Genomic DNA, 23,154 nt, shown 5'->3' on the forward strand with positions numbered 1-23,154 from the left:
TTCAAAATAAGTTTTTTTCCCGATGGTGTTCTTTCGTTTAAGGATAAAAAATTGAGCTTGAAATTCTGTCTCTCGTAACGAATTGTCATGTTTAAGACCAGGTTGTGGAAAATTTTATAACACTGGAACCTGAAATTTTAGGGGCTTAAAGTAGTTTTAGTTGTCGGCGTGTTCTAGTATTTTTATGAATTTGAGTACATTAACTTTTATGCAGCACGCATGCAAAGTCACAAGAAAAACACAGTGGAGAAACTTTTTTTTCTGGATTTTAGAATGTCATAAAATCTGAACAAAAATGGTTCAAAAGCTCGTACTTCGTAATTCTGTTGTCAATATACATGTTTTTAATGGGTTATAGTTGCTGAGCGTAAATATTGACATTGGCATCCGACTAAAAGACATTGGCATCCGAAGAGGCTGTGGGACATTAACACTCTACGCTCCAGGCGGAAACCATCCAAAAAATGCATAAGAAAAAGGTTTTTTTAATTGTAAATTAAAAAACACAGATTTTTAATTTACAATTTACGATTATTACCCACTTTTTTTTTTTGCTTTTTAGCTGCTTTGCTTAAGAAAAAGTTTTCTTTAATTGTAAATTTAAAAACACAGATTTTTAATTTACAATTTACGATTTTTACCCACCTTTTTTTTTGCTTTTTAGAAACGGTGCGCCCTTGGGTTCCTCGTCCACCGCCCTTTTAGGGGTCCAAATCCATCCCTGACCACACACTCCAGAATTCATGTAACTTAACACCCATTAATACTGGTTAACTTACACAAATTGTTTACAGTGTATGACTGGGCCGTTTCTTTCGACTGCCTTTAGTTTTGTTCTTATTTAAAAAGATCTACAAGTAACTGTAGGAGTGAGTTTTGGGTTGTTCCCGTTGGTTTTAAACGGAAAGCAAACAGAGAACGGCACAAAGCTTTCTAATAGTACCTATTAAGAGCACGAATCTGAGAAACTGTCTCGCCTAGCATTATGAGGCGATTCATGCCTGATTTCCTTCAAAAAATGAACAACTGTTAATCATCTTATTAAAAGATCAAATCCAGAATTTTTTGTTCTAAAGTTGAGTTGTTCCTTTTCTGTAGGGCCCTAGAGGCTAATGTGCGGCATCAAAATCTTCGCGGATTTTGGAGACATGGAAATTGCTATGAGCCGTAGCTCTTTCCGAAAATAGTTTGCCTCTTTTTTTTTTTGAAATATAGAAGAGTCTAACTTTATAGGGTCTGGTGGGGTAAAGTGGTCATAAAATCGTAGGTTTTCAACTTAGGTGGATAATAAAAACAATAAATTCTTTAAACACTTCAACTTTTTTTGTTGTTATTTTACATTGCATTATTAAAGAACAGGGTACATTGCATTTCAGGGAAAAAATATTGAATTTAAGTAGTTTTATAACACTTTCATTTCCCTTTGTATTTATGACCACTTTACCCCATGGGATGGGATAAAGTGGTCATAGCATGGGGTAAAGTGGTCATAGTTTAAAAAAACTGCAAAACCGCTACAAATAACCCTAGTTTTTGTATATTTCGGTTATTTTTATAGTTACAAGTATATGTACGAGTATATACGGGTATACACGAGCCTACTATACGTGTCGTGTAGACATGAGTAAACATGTTCATATATGAATAGATACATGTATACATCAGATGCATGCACATGCCTACTCAAGTATATACGTGTATACACGAGTGTATACACGTATATACTCACGCATGTATACGTGATTACCTATAGGAGTGTATACGTGTCGACACGAGTATATACGTATCACGTGTATATACGAGTAAAGCGTAGAAAAGAACATCGTATGCGTGTTTTGCACTTGTATCTCGAGTATATGCGTGCACACTTGAGCATATACGTGTACAGTCGACTTATATACGCATATATAAGTGTACATACATACTTATACGAGTATACACGAGTTAATTCGTGGATATATCTAGTGCGTGTTTGTACGTGTCTACTCACGTAAATATATATGAATGCACGAGTATATTCGTATGTTTACGTGTAAACACGATTATATACCTGTTAGACGTATATACGTGCATTTACGTGTATACACCAGTACATGTATCCACGTATATCCAAGAGTATATCCGCTAATATACATGTATGCTTACAGAATGAATCCAAGATTTTTCGCAAAATCTAAGTGGTGTGAAAGGGGAGGATAAGAAGCAAAGAAACATAAGGAACTTATGGTCGCTGACGCGCTACATGCACAAAAGGTCAGAAACTGACGTTAGCAAAACAGGTCACAAATTTGTTACACAAAGATGATTTTACCCGACATTTTAGTTTTTAAGACATATTTAGAGCAGTTGTTAAAAGTTACGGCAAGTAGTAGTTCTAATACACGCATCGCAACGAAGGTGCAGCGACCGATGAAAGTTTTTCAAAAGTCTCGTAATTGCAACAGAGTGATTGCGATGCATGTATTACAGCTGCCGGCCGCAAATTTCATCAGTAACTTTAAAATTTTCTTAAAACCTAAAATGTTGTGTAAAATTGTCCTTGTGTAATAAATTTGTGACATGTTTTGCATCCATCAGTTTCTGGCTTTGCGTGCATGTAGCGCGTCAGCCTTGAGTTTGATTCTGGATGTTTCTTATGATTCTTGCTTCTTATCCTCCCGTCTAACACCTTTTAATAATTTGACCAAGAGTTTAAACTCACCCTGTATACATGTATATTATATGCTTGTATGCAAGTGTCTACTCGAGTACTTACGCGTATATACGTGTCTCCCTGAGTATATAATTGTTCGTATATATACGAGTATATAAGCGGGAATATACGTGTATAGTCGAGTATATATCTGTATAAATAAAAAATATTTACAGGTACCCAAATACGTGTTTACTGGTGCATTTATGTGAATACATATATATACGTGCCTACACGAGTAAATGCGTATACATACGCATATACTCGTATATTTAACCCTGTTTATTGTAAAAACAATACATATTAAGTGAAATTAATATTTATTTTATATCTGCTTTATACTTAAAGATTTAGTGACTTTAGAAGAACAATATTCGTTAAGCCTAATATTATGACCACTTTACCCCATCTTACTTAAATTGTTCATCACCGTCGACCGACTCCTCACGATGCTGCACCTCTAGCGAAAACCGTCTCCAGGTTTCGTCAATATCCTACACTTACACGCATACATACACGCACCTACACACATATACATATATATACACCTACATACACATACATACACCTACACACATACACATACACATTAGGGTGTGTCTTATAATGCACTTTTTAAAAAAGTTTTGAATTTCTTATGGGGCACCCCTTTAATTGCTTCCTTTTGATGAAAAAATTCACACATAAAACTTTCATAGAATTTGAACATAATTTAGGGGGTGCTACCAGTGATTAAAATTACATTCATTGTGAAAAATATGATGTAAAAATCAACTCTTGACACATTTTTAATCAACATGAAATTAGGTTGGTTGAGTTTAACATAAAACAAATACCTATTTCTCATATATACTAGAAAATAATAAGCATTTCATGGTTGTCATTTTATGTATTAATGTCAAAAAAGCATTTGAAAGTTCGGTAATGTCATTCATATCACAGGTTCAGACTTTCGGTCTTTTACATTCAGCAATATTGTAATTTTTCTCTTTGTTACTTCTATGCGACAATACAAACTTTTCACTGATTGCTACTTATTATCCAGACTAAATAAATAAATTTAAATAAATAAAAAGAGAGAGAGTTGACAAATTTTGCAGCAGTGGTAGCACCCTCTAAATATTATTCAATTTTTATATTTCATATATGAGAATTTTTTTTTCATCCAAAGGAACAAAATGAGAGGGTGCCTCATGAAAAAATAACAGCTTTAAAAATAAGACGCACCCTAATACACATACATACACCTACACACATACACAAACACATACACACACAAACACACGCACAACTACACACTCACATACACACAACTACCCACACACTCATGCCTGCACACAGACACAAACACATATGCCTACACACACATACACATACCCCCCACACACACCTAGACACAGACACAAACACACATGCCTACACATATAAACATACCCCCTACACACAAACACACATACCCCCACACACAAACACACATGCCCCCACACACAAACACACACGCCTACATATACACACACACACACACTCGTGATTGCGAAAAACATAATTTGAATTCAAAATGACTAAATTCAAATTTTTTTTTTTTTTTTTTTTCAATTCAGCTTATTTCTGTAGTCTGTACCTTTTCCATCTTGATTATACTTGCCTCACTTACGGCTTTTGTAATCATATAGTTTGCAATGTAAATTGATGTTTTAATGTTCTGTGACACATATACGTATTTTTTTGATATTTATTTAGTTTTGTGTGTGACATTAATAACATTTAGGTGAGTCTGGGGATAATTGATTCCGCTTTTTTGTTGGAGCTTTTAACTATCAAATTCAATGGAACATCTAGCGTTACATATTTAGAACAGTTCAGTGAATCACAGCCGTGACACTCTCTCAGATTATTGCTCTTTACGCAATAAAATGCCGCGGAAAACATATAAAGGCTTATCAATTCTTGAACTGGTAACCTCTTGAAGTGAAACACCTTATGCGATTGCTCTGAAATTGGATTTTTTTCGAAATTTTAAAAGTTTTTTTTTTTTTTTCTGAAACAGGATGCTTAAAAATATGGAATTTAATCATATTTTAAATAATTTGACAAAGTTTAATATTAAAAAAAAATATTTTAATAGGTGCGCAGATTCAATTTCATTTTTTACACTTCTGCTCATCACATCACACGTGTTAGTGATGTAAAATACCCGGGTCTTTATTTTTATGGGTAAATACCCAGGGTATATACCCGGATAAATACCCAAAATGGGTAAATACCCGGGTATTTATTTCAAAAATTTATATTCAACTAAAATACTTTTCTGTATACAACCAACAATATACAAAACAATAAATTTTTGCCCAAAAATTGTATTTTGATCACATATTTAAAGAATTATTGTGTGAAACAGCTTAGCAATCTAATATGATATTCACATTAAATGTGTTGGATATGCCTGATCAATGTCGATAGTCAAATTTCAGATATAAAAAGCCATTCTACAAAAAGTAAAAAGATTAACTGGTTACAAAAAAAGCAAACATCAATTTTTTAAGGTCCTAGTCTTTTATAACGCAGTAATATGTCCCTGCATGACATCAAAATGTAACGAAATGTCGCTCAATTTATTATTACTATTTATTTACCTATATCTTATGCAGAAATTTCCTCCAAACTTAATTCAATTGTTCAGGTGTATTCTGTATCACACACATATATATATATATATATACACACACACACATATATATATATATATATATACACACACACACACATAATATACATAAACATTTAAAATTTTGAATCTTTTATTTTAGGATTTATGTTTAAAAAAGAAAATAGTCACCTTTTAATAACACCTAAAATTTTTTTGCAAAATGCGCAATTATTAGAGGATTTACCCTGCCTCCGAAAAAGTACCCAAAAAAATATTTACCTTCCCACCCTACAGGGGAGCAAATGCAAATGAGCAAGGCAACAGAAAAGAATATTTTGCTTTTTTTTGCTTATTAATGTGAAAACTGTTTCTATATTTTCCATGTTATCACTTAAATATCAATAAAATAAATAACACGATAGTCTTAATAACTTCTCAGTTTATTCTTCCAAACATCTCTCATGCTTCCTTTTTTTTCCATTTTGGATATGACTAACCTAGATTGTGATTTTGAAATCCTGAAGTTCATAATGAATTGCTTATACTTCTCCAATTATGACATTGAAAAGAAAGATTCTTTGGTCCACCATATGTTTTTTTCATGATTTCATCAAGTCTTTCAATAAAAAAATATTATAAACTGTGTAATACATATATGTATCTATCAGTTTTACCAATTATTTCACATTTAGATTTAAAAAAAAAATCCCATTCACTTTTTTGCAATTTTTGTAAAATACCCAGTTTTTGGGTATTTACCCAGGCCTTGGGTAAATACCCGGGTAAATACCCAAAAAATATTTACCTACCCACTGGGTATTTACCCGATCCACATCACTACACGTGATGAAATGAAATGGCATTCATTCACTGATGCCATCAGCGCAGAACACAGTATTTTGGCATCAGACAAAGATAACAATATTATAGCGTAATAAGCTAATGAATTTCATGTTAGCTTCAGAAGAGAATTCATTCAAAATTCTCATTATGATTGCGAATAATATTACTGTTTGATGGCAACCTTTTTTTTAACTATGCGTAAACATTCAGCTCACCAATGGAGTAGCGCGAAAGAGTACATCACTTCTGACGTCATAAAGACCACACTTGATTTCCAAAATCGGACCTAATAAAAAAATAATAAAAAATAATTACATATTAGGAAAATAAAAGTATTTTTCTTGCTCCATGTGCTATAATTATTATTACTTTTTTTTTTCTTATTCTATCACTTTCAGTGATTAAAAGTAGTACTTTTGACTGAAGGAAAAAAACCTTGAATGCGAAAACTTTAATTTGTCAAAACCAAATTTAAGTATTTTTATTTTTATTATTTTTTTTTAATTTAGTTGCAGATGCCAGTGGGAAAATTGTGGACGGCCTACTTAGTTCATCATCAGGCGCTTTGGGAGATTACAGTCAGTGTCTCAATAGTGCATCATCTGGAAAAAAAGAAGGTGGATTTCAGGGACAGTACTGCATGCTGAGTATCAAACCTCCGCTGCCTGCCCCGAAGAAAGAATACTTCAGAAGCGGCATCAAAGAGCTGAAGAACTACACTAGATCAGCCTCGGTAAGTAAAACTCCAACTATCCGGACTCCAACTAACCAACCTCGGTAAGTAAAACTCCAATCATCCGGACTCCAACTAACCAGCATTGGTAAATAAAACTCCAATCATCCGGACTCCAACTAACCAGTCTCCCTAAGTAAAATTCCAATCATCCGGACTCCAACTAACCAGTCTCCCTAAGTAAAATTCCAATCATCCGGACTCCAACTAACCAGCCTCGGTAAGTAAAACTCCAATCATCCGGACTCCAACTAACCAGCCTCGGTAAGTAAAACTCCAATCATCCGGACTCCAACTAACCAGCATCGGTAAATAAAACTCCAATCATCCGGACTCAAACTAACCGAACTGTTCAATGATCCGAAAATACTCCCCCCTCATTTAATTTGACGACTGACTACATAAAATAGATTAAATCATCAATTTTTAGGACTTGGGAGAGGGGGATAATGAAGACATTTGCTCGTTCTAAGTCCCCTTAGTGGTCATGAATTTCCCCTGTGTGAACTTAGGAGGGGAGCACAATCATCTGACATTTTGGCTTTAATGTAAAACGCACGAAACTACTAGTATGTGTACGAAAATAGTGATGTTCCGGATATCCATATCCGTATCCGCGGATATACGAGGAAAAAATAAAGATCTGTATCCGTATCAGTATCCGTTACTTTTTTGACGGATCTTAAACGGATCTTTTCTGTTCTAAAAATTTTTAAACATTTAAATAAAAGACTCCTAAATTCCGTTTAAATTAGCTTTTATTCCCTACTTAAATTGTAAGGCATCATTTCAGAAGCCAACGGCCCTCTCAGACATGTTTTTTTTTTAATTTTTAATTTAATATTAGCTTTTGTTATTGGTATGGGGTTTCTGTTTTTCTTCATTTTGGTTTTTCCCGCCGTCCTTCAAAAAAAGTGAGACAAGTCTCTATTTACTGTTTGTAAAAGTGTTTCCGGCTCTGTTATTTCGTCGGTAGGAGTAATTTGGGTGGAATGGGTTTAGCGCTGCATTTATGCTGAAATAAAATGCGAAAAATTATTTCTAATCTATCCAGTAGCAGCTTTACGTTCTTGCTCCTGTACCCTACATCTACCGAGCAAGGTAGAAATAATTTTTCACATTCCATCTAAGCATGAATGCAGCGCTGATGGCTCATTCCTTCCAACTCTGCTTCAATTTTAACGGAGATTTCTTTAAAGAGTAAATGATAGTCTTGATTATATTTTTGCCGCAGTTGACGTTTTTTGAAGAAACTGCAATTATAATGACGGCAATTTTGAGATCCGTATCCGTATCCGCGGATCTTGCCACTAATGATCCGGATCCGAATCCGTATCCACGGATCTACTTTTTTAACGATCCGGCACATCACTATACGAAAACCGCTTTGAGAAAAACTGGCAAAGCTTGGCCACGGAGAGACGGCGGATGACCTTGAAGAGAAACATCATTTGTAACATTTGAAATAGGTTGTTTGTTATTATTCTGTAATAAATAGGATCGGCGAAAACGTGTAATTTACTATTCGCAGCGTTCTTGACTGATCCTACCTTTACAAATGATCAGTGGCGCACACAGGAATTTTGCAAGGGGAGGGTCCAAGGTCGAAACCTTATCCTCCTATCATACCCCAATACGTCGTCAAACATATTGACTTGTTTTTATCGATTCCCGAGAACGAAAAATAGTAAAAATAAACTATTAAATAAAAAAAATTAGCCTCATTTATGAAATATACTTAAATAAATAACCAGAAAGCAAAATAATTTAGGCTTTTACTTTTCTCATAATTAAAAAATGGATTCAAGTTCATAGAATCTCATTTTAATCTGTAATTACAAAACTAAAAACATGGTAATTACAGTGTATTCATTTATAATCACCATTCTGCTTCTTGTAGACAATTCGTTGTAGGAAAAGTGCACAATATTTAAAAAAATCTTAAAACATAAGGATTTTATTTTTTCACTTATTAGAACTGCCTTTGTTTGAAATTATTCTACGTACAAGAAACATAGAATCGTAATTCCGGGGGGAGAGCCCTATGGGAGGGGTCCGGACCCCTTGGACCCCTCCCTTGTGTGCGCCACTGCAAATGATGTTTCCGCTTCAAGGTCATCCGCCATCTCTCTGTGGTCAAGCTTTAGTTATGCTTCAGCTGCGTTGTTAGATGGACGTTTGGTTGTTTCAGTCTTTTAAAGGAGAAGGTTTCAGTCATTGAGATTCATAACGATTGAGGTCTAATAAATGAGGTTATTTACGGGAAACTTTGGTATTCTCCCACTGTTGCGATCTGCAGCTCAAGTAATCTAGTTGCTCAACAGATAACAGTTCTTACATAACATATAAAGAACAATTGATTTCAGTGGTGCCGCCTATTGAGAAACTAGATTACTTGAGTGGTAGATCGCTGATTACAAGACACTCTTGTCATTTTTAATTGTAAGTAAACTTATACTTCAAGTTAACCATTTGATCATTTTAGTTCTCCAGATACATTAAATGATCAAATAAAAATTTCTTTCTTTACATTTTAATTTGAAAGCACAAAAATAAATTAGTAGATTACAATACTTGAAATTTCGTTGTAACAGCATAAAACGAGCTGATGACTTCTTTTTACACCAATTTAATGATTATAGTGCCTTGGAGTAAGTAAGGAAACACATCAAATATTTTCACCCCTAGTTCGTCACCCAATGTACCTTAACCACCTCAATAAAATTTCATCCAAATCAACGAGGGTCGAGCTAGGACGATTTGAAGGCCAGTTGACGTGGAATGATTCTACAAAGAATTATCTTTAAATGACCAGTTTCTAACGATAAAAGAACAATTAAATATTATAAAAAATGTTTTTAAAAAAGGAAGAGTTTTACAAGTAAATTTCAAAATAATTTACACTGAGAAAAAATTAAAACATTGATTTCAGTTAAAATTCCGATGATTTCTAAACGCACATTCTTTCCTATTGCAATTCAGAAGTGTCCTATTGAGCATCTTTTTTAAGTATTTTGCCTTCAACTCAGCTCAGTTACGGCCCCTGCAGACAGTGGCGTAGCTAGGGTGGGGGGGGGGGGGCGGTCCGTTCCGGGCGGCAAATTTTTAGGGGAAGCGATTCAGCACCTTTGATGTGGAAAAAAAAATACTAAAAAAGAGAATCACACTTTAAATCTATTACTATAGGCAAAGAAAAAAACACCCTCCGAAATGTAAGGTTTTATTGTGACTACAACTGCACTTCTCAGTGTTCAAAGTTGAAATATTTCCGAAGTGAGCCCCTGAACCTTCCTCATTCCCTTAACGTCCATTAAGGTGGACTTAAATTGTATTTTTAAAACGTAAATTTCGGAAAATATTCGAGAAAAGACCCTGACTTCTTAACGTCACCAAGAGCTAAAGTTGACTTCAGTTTTCTTGAAGATTGGGGGGAGAACTCCATCCCCCTAATAGTTACCCTTAACTTCGATTTTTGATGTGAATTTAGAATATTTCTCCGAGGTAGGGGCTTAACATCCCCTCCCCCCTTTTTTGTAGGAAGAATACGTATTAAATTAGTTTCCCTTTTCTTCCTTAAATAAAGTTTTCAATTTGTTCAATAATTTTCGACGGTTTAATGCATTAGATATGTCTTAATGAAAGGGCGACAAATAGTGGAACCATTCGGGCGGCAGAAACTGTAGCTACGCAACTGCCTGCAGATAAACTGAACCACAAGCGAGGGCGCAATGCATTCTCCGGATATTGCAGTTTTGCAAGAATTGCTGGCAAATAAGCAGTTCTTTATTTGCTTGCAATTCTACCTTAGCTTCAGCCACATTTGCCTCAGAAGGCGCTCGCTAAGTGGTGGGTTGATTCGGGGAAAAGTAGCTTTCCTGATTCGGCGATATTCTAAGTGGACTGTAAGTTTTGTTTTCAGTGATGACTAATTGCTTTTATAAAAAGACTTTATAAACTATTTACACATATTTACAACATGATTCCAATAATCATTTACAGCTAACCAATATAGCTGTTCAAGTTTTAGGGACGAATACCCTGTTGTAAAAGAAAGCTATGCTCCGTTGCGGGAGCTCTACAAAAACACAACCATATTCGAGCAAGTCGGCGAACAAGCTAAAACGAAAAACAGAGCTAGGCGCGCATGTTGCGTTGAGTTGTTCTGCAGAGGCTCGCAGACGATTTCTATAGCTCGATAAACAATCAAGGCTTGTCTGTATCGTGATGACGCAACATATCCTGATCAATCAAAAAGGTGCGAAAGCTTTTTCTATGAACTTATCTGATTTCTTTGGAGGATCCTGATTTATGCCAGAAACAAGAGTGGTAATTATTGGAAAGGTTTCTGAATTCTTCAGAAAGAGTTATTTTTAGGAACGATACTGAGTTTTATAGGGTAACTTTTCTGTTTTGTGCCAGATATGTTACTGGGAGAAATGAGCTGGCCATTATTTTCGAGGAACGAACGCACAGTTTTTTACAATGTAGAGGAGACTGTTCTTAATTACCCTGCATACTAATGAACTCAGAACTTTTAATGCTGTTTCGTTTTAGTGCCATACTGAAGATCTTCCTTTGCACATTTTAGGAAATGATCCGCTCCCTCGCGTCCAAAGCTCAAAACTTCTACGTGGCTTCTCTCCTGCTGGGGGTTTGCGTCCCTTCTGGCTGCTCGACTGATGACATTGACAGCGTGGCTAAATATGGTGAGCGTCATTTCGTCAGAATGTGTCTGTCGGGTTAAAGGGGAAAAGAATTTCACTATTTCCAACATTAGATCCTATTTTTTATTTTTGATCCTTTGAGACAGAACGTTTTGTGCACTGAGTCCAAGACGCTCCCCTTTGAAAGTAACTGGGGTATGAAAACTTTGACTCTATTAAAATTGTGGTTTCTTCCCCATGAGGGAATGAATGGATAGTTACCTGGTAAGTTGATATGTGGGTCGATCTCATAAAAGAGTCATTCTGTGTTTATAAAATTCAGAAAAGTTAAAGTGGATGGAATCAGATGAAACATTGTATCGATATATGTTTTAAGACTTTATAAAAAATATTACCTCTGAAAAATATTCATAATATAACATATATACTATAGTATAAATTGTTTAAAAAGTGAGAGAATGAGACTTATGAGAGAATGGCAGAGTAGCAGAATGAAACATATATTTTAACGTTAATAGTTACAGCTTCATTAAATCAAAAAAGCATAACATAATATCACAAAAATAATAATAATTACTAAAGTTTCTAGCTCTGGGGGGGGGGGGGAGTATCTGATACAAGTTATGCATGTTCATACTAATGAGGGTATGGGTGAAGAAATGGTTCGTTTTACACTAGTTCTATCATAATTACGAATCTTTCTAGGGAAAGGTCATGTATACTTTCAAAAAAATTCTCCATACTTCTTACTTAAAACAATTTAAATACATAATATATTTTAATACGATTAACTTCATTAAATAACATAATGTGTTATATAAAATTATAACTTTTGGGCTGGACCAAATACACAAAGCATTCAATATTTCATAAAAACAAGAGTTTATTCTCCCACAAATATTCTTAAACAAAGTAGTAGCTAAAGATTTTTCAGTTTTTATATTTTATTCTATTACTAGTGGTACCCGCACGGTTTTGCCCGTAATAGAAAATTAAAAGGTCTTTTGGTTCGCCTGTATATTTACAAATAATTTATGGTAAATTTTCTCGCCAATTGGCTTGTGCCCATGTTACGGTTCCACGTTATGATAATTTCGTAATTTACTCTTCCATCTTATCATAATTTTGTTCTTAAAATTGGAATTAAAAAAAAACACATCGAATTTTTCTAGGTTGCGAGCTGCAAATTACAAAACTTTTGGTTATTACTTACCAACAGTAGGGACAAATGAGGGAATGACATTTGGGAACTTTGGACTCACAAAAAATATATTTAAAGTATTCTACAATATTAAAGTATTGTTACGCGTTCGGTGCAACTTCATTATTTCTTTGAATGACGACACAGTTCTTGAGAAAAACACTGGAGATTTATTTACAATTAGGTACAAGAAATATCGTTAAAAACTGTTAAATTCACCATAGCAATTAGGCAAATGTCTATTAACACCGTATGCTCAACGATGGCACACGTATTTACATCCAAATACGTAAAAACACAGTGAAATGCCTCGCAATAAACAGAGCAAACGCTCAGTCGAATCCCTGACAGCTAAAAGCATAACTGACTGTCCTTCAAATGACACTCGGCTTTTTATACTGCTTTGGAAAGTTCGACAAAATTCGAGATGCGTCTCGTATTTTCTTTTTTTATTCCATTCACAAATCTAATCATTCAGAAATGGGGGGGGGGGGGGAACCGTATACTTTAGTCGAATGTTAGGGGGGTTGTACGTATGTACACTACAAGAAGCTATTTACAGGTTACGTTACTAAGATAATTTTAGATGCAAAATAATGGATCAAACCCCTAATTTAGCCAGATTACAACAAATTAATCACAAAAATAATTACTATTTACAGAATTTGTAACAGTTATATTATTGTACTGATGTCTTTTATGATTCTAAATTGTTTTGAATTCGATACTTCTCTTTTTACCTTGTAAAACATGAATACCTTGTTGTCGCTAAACTTTTCAGACACACTTTAATACCTTATAATTTTAATGCTAATGAAAATATGAAGACCAAACTTCAAAATTAATATAAATACATTATTTCGTCTACTATATTTACAAATTTTCAAAGAAGCTACCTTTAATCTTAATACAGAGCTTTAAACGTGTCTCAAAGTTTTCGACTATGGGCTGCAACGCACTGATATGTTATCCTATTCCTTGGCATAAGTATTTCTTTAGGAAGGCCAAAGTTTTATGGAGTTTAGCACACATCCTTGTCTCCTAGACCTTCTTGCATTGTTGAAAGGCGTCAACCACCCCAATCTAATGGTTTGGGATGGAATATGTGCGGAAAATGTCACTAGGTTTTGTTACTTATTAAGTTGTTGAACTTGTTACTTACACTAGGTTTTGTTCATCAAGGGATTAAGACTTATTAAGAAACATATCGCAAACGCATTTTGAAAGATGTCTTACCTTTATCGCAAAAGTTCTTTGGAAACAAAAGATGGACCTTCCAACACGATTCTGTACCTGCACACAGAGTTAAAGGCACTCAAGATCGGTAAAAGACACATTTTCCGGACTTCATTGAAGCTCAAGAATAGCCACCTCATTCCCCAGATTTGAACCCAATTTATTATTCTGTTTGGACCATCCTGGAGACAAGGGTGTGCGCTAAACCTCATAAAACTTTGGCATACGTAAAGAAACCCGTATGCAAGGGATGGGATAAAATATCAGTAAAAGATTTTTGGCCCAGAGCCGAAAATTTTGTGACACGTTTAAAGCTCTGTGTTAAGGCTGAAGGTAGCCACTTTGAAAATTGGTAAATATATTAGACGAAATAATGTATTCGTATTAATTTTGAAGTTTGGTCATTATTTTCATTTTTTTAAAAGTTATGATGTGTGTCCAGGTGATTTCTTGTTACCCTGAACAATCAGTCAAGAATTTTCAGAAGTGCTGTACCGACCTATATGAACCCCAATGACACTTTTGTTATTGGGGCATCATTTAATTCTTGCGTCCTTTTTCTTTCAAGTTGATGTCCGATAACATTTGGAGGATTTGGCTGGTCGCATGCGGCTTTTAGCACTTCTAGATTTACTAGATGCTACAAAAATTCAATGATGCGCTGAATTTACGTAAAATGCACACTAAAATCTTAATCAAGATTTAATCCACCCAAAAAAACAAGGAAGAATGGAAAGCTGAGTGGTTCCCATTGACCCCAGAGTGCAGCTTGTATGGGGTATGTGGAAACACCTAAATAGTTCATCGAAAACAGCATGGAAGAGGACATTCATAAATGAATGCTTTTAGTAACCTTTCATGACACGTAAAACTACTTAAAACCAGTCACTTCGCATTGGTCATCCTGCTAGAGAGTAAAATGTAAGATCAGTAAACTTGAAGGAAAAAAAATTTTTTTTTCTATGTCATCTACAAACAAGGATCAGAATACTTTCCGAATGATGCCTAATCTTCACTCACCAGTAGTTAATTTGTGTTAATATAGTTTCTTCCCATTTACCCGTTACCATCGCAATGCGCCCGTTACCGTCTCTGTTGCAACGGTAACGATTTACCCCATCAGAGGTTTTTTTTTTTAAACACGCTTTTATTAGCTTCACCTGTATGTATGTATGTATGTATGTATGTATGTATGTATGTATCTTGTAACGGAATCTTGCAGCTCAAATTTCGCCCACTTCCTGCGATCGGATTCTTTTGAAATTTGGCACGCGACCTCAGACCCGATGATAATGTAATATTCTATAATCAAATTAATTAATTAACTCTTTTAATTGATAGTTTCCTCCAATTTTAATCAATATTTTGGCATAAATCCAACAAAGTGAAAAAAGGAAATTTTTTAAAAATACATTAAAAAATGCTCGCAAAAATTATTTAAAAATATTGTAAGAAATTATATGCTCCACGCGGTTACATTGCGTAACACTTGACAGGGATCCCAAGATTAATAACTGGATTCTCCATGATTGCACAATGGGGCTTTCCGCGATTGCCTACTGCGCAATATACATGATGGGCAGCCAATTTGCCATTTTTCCCGAATAACGGTCAAAAGATAGGCCATAAAGTTATCCTGCTATTTGGTTAGGAGGTTTTTTCCAGTCATGCCTTTATGACTGTCTATAGAGATAGAAACTGAGGCACGGAAATATCTACAAAAGCCTTTAATTTTTCTGCATCAGACAAAATTTGTTCCAATGTTCCAAGGTAATTAAAACATGAAATATAATTGTTTTTAACTAATTTCATGCCAAAATTTAGGTGAGCCTTCAATTGGAAATTCATTGATGATCAGACCATTGTTGAACAAAACTTTTATTCAAATGCATCTCAAATTTTCAAAACGTTGCCTGATAATTCTCTAACATAAGACTAAAAAACAGAAAAATAAAATAATAGTTTAAAAAACTAAAAAAAACACGCTTTTGTAGCAAAATGAACTAAAAAGTAAAAAATAATCTTGGATGATAGTAGTTGACCAATCACTTAATTTTAATGTAATACAAAAAAGCGTGGGGGGCTTCTTATCAGTTGTCTTGAATTTCTTCCATTTGTTGTCCTTTTTTTGTATTACATTAAAATTAAGTGATTGAACAACTACTCTCTTCCAAAGATTATTTTTCACTTTTTAGTTCATTTTGCTACCAAAACGTGTTTTTTTAGTTTTTTAAACTATTATTTTATTCTTTTACGATGCTTGTGTGATTATCTCATAAATGACACGCGTTGTTTTGTTTTCAGCTTTTTCAGAGGCTTATCTCGATGCACATATTGAGTACTGCGAAACAAAAATATGGATGCCCCTCGAAACGAGAAGCATCATTGCGATGTAAGTGCTTTTGGGCTTTTATCTTCCTTTGATAGTTAAAAATATCACACAAAATAAGTCATATATATATATATATATATATATATATATATATATATATACAGTCGAGCCCGCTTAATGGAATAGGCAATTTGCCAGGAAACATTATTCTAATAAATAGGATATTCTATTATCCGATATTCCATTAAGCGGGCTCGACTGTATGTATGTGTGTGTGTGTGTGTGTATTTTTCCATTTAATTGAAACATTGCAGAATGAAACTAAATTTTGCTTTAAAAAATTGCTCTTTTTATGTATATATATATTTTTTTTGTTTATTTATTTTTTTTTCAAAAAAAAAGTTTGTTTAAACTTCTTATTTTTTCATATTTTTTCTTCCGAAACAGCCAAGAGAGAAAGATTTTTTCGTTCGTTATCTATATCAGGGGGAGTCCATAAATAATTTCACATTTCTTTCTTCAAAAAAATTGTCTTCCCCCCTCCCCCACGCGTGACAAAGTGTCACACTTCGCATCTCCCTCCCCCCCTTGTCACAAATCACGCTGTTTTTCAGCAGCATGTTGTTTTTAGAAAAAGTGTGATGTCACACTTCTCCGTTGCACCTTTGCTCCCCCTTGTAATAAACTCCTCCCCCCTCAAAGCGTGCCGTCATGTGTGGACGGCTACTTATAAGTTTCGATCCATCTATATCCACCTCGTTTTTTGATACTAGGGGGCAACCACCACCTGTTCGCTGTGCTTCAACAAACCCGGGAATTTAAAGCAATTTCAGTCGAAACGCTTCGTCTTCCGAGCTCGATGCGCTCTTTCACTACAACAATGTAGTCTATTGGTGATGGGAATAATAGAGTTCTCATAATCGAATCACTCGATTATTCAAGCTCATTCGAGGACTCGATTATCGGATCTGGAGGTCTCGATTATCACATCTCGGTTCCTCAATTATCACATTTTGAGGGCTCAATTCAAAACAATCGAGAAGTCAATCCATCGAGATCTCGATTCAAACATCTCGATTGCCAACCGTTCGAGTTCTCGATTTCGAAAAATCTCGATTATCAATCGCTCTACTTCTCGATCATCAAAAGCTCTCGATTATGCCCATCACCATAGCCTATCCTATCGCATGCGGGGCAATAGGATGCTAATAATAACAAAAAATTCTGGACTATAATAATCTGGACGATAACTGCCCGGCATTTGGTCAGTGTAACAAAATCTCGTGTATACTCGTTCCCCTTTTTGGGCACCTAACAAATACATATTATGCAACGAATGTGTATACATATACACATTCGTATATACACCTGAGACTCCCGCTACCTGTCACGGTTAGGACAGATTGATGAGCACTGAGGAGAGATGTATTCAAAATTTCGAAAGTTTATACTAAGTATGAGAATGGTACTACCACGTGGGGGGGGGGGATAGAAGGAAAGCAACACACAATCGGTAACCGATTGTGTGTTGCTTTCCTTCTACCCCACGTGGACCTACTTAAGAAACGTATATGCACAGTATTAAGCAAGACCTCACCTCCCCCCCCCCTCTTCTCTCCCCCCCCCTTTTTTTTCTTTTTTCTTTTTTAAAATTCCGAAACTAATATTATCATTCGCTTTTTCAGAACCGTCTACACTACTTTAGGTCTATTAATGCTGATAGGAACTATGTCAGATCTGCTCCTTCAAGAAAAGAAATTTCCCCTCAAAGGTAACTATGTCAGATTGTAAGCGGTTCCCAAACTTTTTAGGCCGCGGAACCCTTGGTGCTTTACATTTACTTCAAGGAACCCAATTGTTGTTCGTGACTCGGAGACGAAATATTTGTGATCTGGAAGTCAAATGTTAAAACACGGTTGTGTGTGGGAAATCTGATAGCGTTAGTGAGATGGGACTTGGGATTCTCCACAGAAATTTTTCAAAATTGAAATCTTAAATACGCAATATTAAGCCATCGTAGAGGATAGAGACGTACCGAGTACTCGGTAACTACTCGGTACTTGGCCTACTCGGCCAATTTGCCGAGTACTCGGTACTCGGCCAAATTTTGATCCGATACTCGGCCAATACCGAGTAGTTGCAAAAAATTGAATATTGTCCAAGACAGATATTAAAATTTATAAAAAAGTGCAAGCATATATAATATTCTGCAATCATTTATAGAAGTCAAATTTAAATTTTGAGAATAATGAAGTTTGTAATGCTTCAATGGAATAAATCTCTATTTTAATGTCCCCAAAGTAAATAAAACTTATTTATTAAAAATTATGCAAAAAAAGTAAGTATAGAAAATATGGAATTTTTATATTAAAAATGGATTTTTGCTACAAACAAAAATTAGTTATAAGAATTATAAAAATACCTTTGCTTAAAAAATAAAAGGAAATAAAACAACGTTAAAAGCACATTACAGACATGTGTTATAGCATTACAAGGAATTCCTTTTTCAATGCACAAAGTGTGAGCTCGTGGCTTTAAAGGCATCCGACAAAAGTCGGATTCTTTTGTCAAATGTCTTTACATTCTTTAGCTCACATTTTATGCACTGAAAAAGACGTTCCTTATATTGCAGCAACACGTGTCTGCAGTGTTCCTGCACATTTGTTTTATTTGCTTTTAAAAATTATTTATGTTTGGCAGACTATAACTATAATTGGTATAATTTGTTTTAATTCCAACTTGATTCATACCTTTTATTTATGTATTTTTAATTTTAAATATAATTTTTTTGTAAAATTTTTGACGTAAACAAAATTTTTTAAATAATGCGTAATTAAATTTCAGCAGGAATTTAGTTTTAAAAACTATTATATATACAAGGAGGTCTATACAACTATTCCAATAAGTTCAAAATTCATCACGTGTGTCGGTGGTCCTTCTTAAAACGTAATTAGTACTTGGTAACTCAGCCGAGTAGTGAAAGGCCGAGTACTCGGTAACTCGGTACTCGGCCGAGTAATGAAAGGCCGAGTACTCGGTACTCGGCTACTCGGCCAAAGTGCTACTCGGTACGTCTCTAGTAGAGGACATTAGAAAAGTTGAAGTTTGGAAACTTTCCCCCCAGAAGTTTTTTGCGATTGAAGAAACAAAAACTTAGACAGTGTTTAATAATTTTGGCGTAGTGGTCGAAGACGCTTTTTTGAAAATGAGGCTCTAAAAACAAAATTTTAGACGAGCTTCAATGATGTAGGAGAAATGGAGTTCACAAGTTTTCCTATAGAAATGCCTTTTAGTTAAAGTATATTTTCTAAAACCGTAGGCGTTCTTCATGACATCACAGAAAAGGGTTTAGATCGGGCTTTCTTTTTCGAAAATGTTTAGAAATTGAAATCCTAAAAATGAAAGAAACAAAAACGATTATTTTTTAATGAGGTTGGGAAGGGATAGAGTCGGGGCATACCCGAGTAAATTTTTCCGAAGTTGAAATCCTAAACACGCCTTTGTAGGACATCTTTGGTGACATTTGGGCAAGAGATGGGGTTCGGGATACTTCCCGAATTTTTTCAAAATTGATGTCTTAAGTACGCAGTAGTAAGCCATCTTTCTAAATTTCTATTCAGAGTGAAATGAATTTGTTAATTTTCCCTGATTTAAATTAATTGGCTTGAATCTTGTGTGACATTAAAAGGGTTGGGGTTCGGGATTCTCCCCAGAAAGTTTTTTAAATTGAATTCCGAAAAAGCTAATTTTTGGCCTTGCTTGATAAATTGAAAGGAAGGGATGGAGATTTTAGGTACTCTTCCCCATCAATTTTTCGAAATTGAAGGTTTGAAAATGAAATTTTAGACGAGCTTCTATAAAGTTGTAAAAGGGTTCTAGTGGGCGAGAGAAGAGGAGGCTCTCCGGCAAAAATTTCAAAATTAATGACTTGGAAACGAAATTTTAGACGTTTATTGTCTGCATCCAGGAGCTCTGCTCCCTTGAACAAGTTTGAAAATTGAGGCTTTAAAAACGAAATTTTAGTCCATCTTTTATAATGTGGAGGACATTTGGTGGTTCTTGAGCAGAAAATTTCCCGTTTTTTCTACCATTATTATAGTTTTGGGGCGGGCTGAAATTGGGCTTCCGAAATTCAAGTTCAAAATACAAATACTTTTAACGATTCTTAATGAAGTGAGGCGTTCAATGCTATCTCATCAAAATTTTCAAAATTGAAGTCCTTTAGTTTGGCTATATTTAATGATGTTGGGGGAAAGAAGGGTGCGTTACATTTTTCGTATCTGAACGGTCGCTGTCGCTGATTGGAGTATCTGCATTTTTAAATTTTATAGCTTCAATTTAGAGCTCCGGGGATTTTATGCTCGGGTACAAATGACTCCTGCATTCCTAAACTACGCCTTTGGTCATGTTTTGAATTTAAAATAATGTTATCTTCAGTTGTAATGATATTTTGTGCCGTTAAAAAAAAAAGTAGCAGCACTTGAAAGGGAAAAAGTGTCAAATGAAATGGCAACAAATAAAGACAATCTGACATTATGAAACAGCTCAACGTAAACGCTATTAGGTGTGCTAAAATGAAAATAACAAGCATAATACCGTCATTTTTTTAAAGCATGCGCAATGTTTAAATATTGATTCAAAAGAAAATATTTTTCATGAAAAAAAAAAGGCCATTAAAAAATAATGGCTGCTCAAGGCGTCCGCGCATCGGGAATATTCCGATACCTTGGCGACCCAGTACGTCACTGCTAATGACGACTAATACAGCGCATAACCTTTTATTCGGGAACCAAAAAACCGGGAAACCAGAAAACCGGCAACCTTTTGTTGATTTCCCCCGCCATTTTTAAAAAATACGCATTTTTGGCGATTTTTGAAAAACTAAGCATTTTTTTGAAATACCTAACAGAAAATGAGCGGTTTCTTATTAAATACCATATTACTCATAACTCATCTATAACTCGGGAAAATGTTTACAAAAATGAACTTTAAAGGGTTGTCCTTAACGCAGGGAAATTTTTCTGAAATATTTTCCTGAACTAAAAACTCCACACGTAAGTCTGAAATTTTCGTGTTTTATTCCAACTGAAAACTTTAGAAATGAATATTGTCACATTATAATGCAGTATTTTATTGAATGGCCTTTTATTAAAACCGTTTAGAGCGGAAGTGACGTCGTAAAAGCACGTGAAACGCCGAAAATCAGATTCACGAATTTTCCCGATAGTTGATGGCGGAATCTAGAAATCGTTAAATGCAAGACTGTAATAAGGCTGCAAGAACTCATAAATTAAATTTCAATTGGTGTTAACTTAATGGGGCAAAAGCAGTAGTTACAATAACAACCGCAATCGCCAGCACCAAACCTTTACAAAAAAAAAAAAAGTTTAAAAAAAAAAGAAAGAAAAAAAAACGCATTTATGAAAACAAATTCTCTCATACACTATAATAGAAGAATCGCACATTTACGTTGAAAAACTTATTTCTTGCCCTTCACTTCATTTTCTTTAATTTTAAAACATCAAAAAGTGGGGTTTTTTTTTTTTTTTTTTTCAAAATAAATGTGAGAGTCTCAGGTCTTATTGAATAACTTAAGGTTTTTGGTGTGTGAATTTTTCTCTCACTAGTAGTTTTTAATGTTTCGATATTGATAGGCATTTCTGAAAAGTTTTCTTCTTATTTTAATATGTATTACTATTTATTATAGTAATTTAAGTTTTATAAACATTTGGCTGAAAGCTCTTTTTAGCGCTCCAGAAAACCGGGAAATTCAGATTTCAGTGAAAGCTATGTTCCCCAACTTCCCGGATAATTGGTTCTCTACTGTAGTTACAATGTGGCATGACATTTTGATTTTTTGATTTTGCTCCTTTTATTTTTTCCTCAGATTACTAAGAAATTTTTTGCAACAACTGTGGCGGAACCCTTCTCATCCTTCGGCGGAACCCAAGGGTTCCGCAGAACTCACTTTGAGAATCGCTGAGTAGACTATTACTTAAATCGATGGTTGTAGTTCAGATATGATTCGAGTACTCTTCCGCAATGTTTTTTATAGGCTTTAAGTATGTAGGGAATGTGAGGCAAAGTGAAATGGTGAAATATTTACTATGCTTTTAGCAAGGCCTATCTGTTAATATTTTAACTATGTAGTAACACATGTAGTCCACTCCAATCAAGAAATAATTACCTCTGAAGAGAAAAAATTATTATATTTTTTGCAATTTTCAAAAATTGATGCTCATACTATAATATTTTGATGTAAGTCAAAGATTATTTTTGTTAATATTTAATGATAAAGTTCTAGTTTTTAACATTTTAAATATGAATTGAGACCTTACATTATTCGTTGCAGTATTTATTTATTTAATATTCATTTTTATTTTAAATATTGTGTATAATTTGTCAAGTGCATGCGGGGCAAAGTGAAATGGCTCATTTCTCTTACTTATTCAATCATTTATTAAATCACTTACGTATTCGTTTTTTAATTAAGTTGCATTATTTCCTTCAATAATTCGCTTTTTTTTTTATTTCCTCACTATTTTATTCACTCATTTAATATTTCGCATCTATTTACTATTTTATTAATTTATTAATTTCACTATCTATTAACTTCCTCATGGATTCTTTTATTTATTGATCAGTTAGACTAAACATGTTTATAATTATTAAATAAATAATATTTTATTAGAAAAATATTTTATTTGTTACTTTGCCCCATGAACAAAAAAAAAAAAAGAGTGAAAATTTTCATTTTTTGGAGGTATAAATTTAAGGCCAAAGTTTAAAAATAATGTTTCAACACA

The 23,154-nt window shown here is 34.3% G+C and overlaps 1 protein-coding gene across 1 annotated transcript in view; it reads left to right on the forward strand.

Annotated features, from left to right (window-relative positions):
- The window catches only part of LOC129227719 (nose resistant to fluoxetine protein 6-like), a 111,858-nt gene that overhangs the window by 16,013 nt on the left and 72,691 nt on the right, over positions 1 to 23,154 (forward strand). The window contains exons 2-5 of the mRNA XM_054862325.1: positions 6,692 to 6,915; positions 11,504 to 11,621; positions 16,321 to 16,408; positions 18,034 to 18,119. Of these exons, the coding sequence (XP_054718300.1) occupies positions 6,692 to 6,915; positions 11,504 to 11,621; positions 16,321 to 16,408; positions 18,034 to 18,119 (516 nt within the window). The remainder of the gene's footprint in view (positions 1 to 6,691; positions 6,916 to 11,503; positions 11,622 to 16,320; positions 16,409 to 18,033; positions 18,120 to 23,154) is intronic.

Source organism: Uloborus diversus, chromosome 1, assembly GCF_026930045.1.
Source record: "Uloborus diversus isolate 005 chromosome 1, Udiv.v.3.1, whole genome shotgun sequence".
In the NCBI taxonomy this organism is placed as follows: Eukaryota; Metazoa; Arthropoda; class Arachnida; order Araneae; family Uloboridae; genus Uloborus; species Uloborus diversus.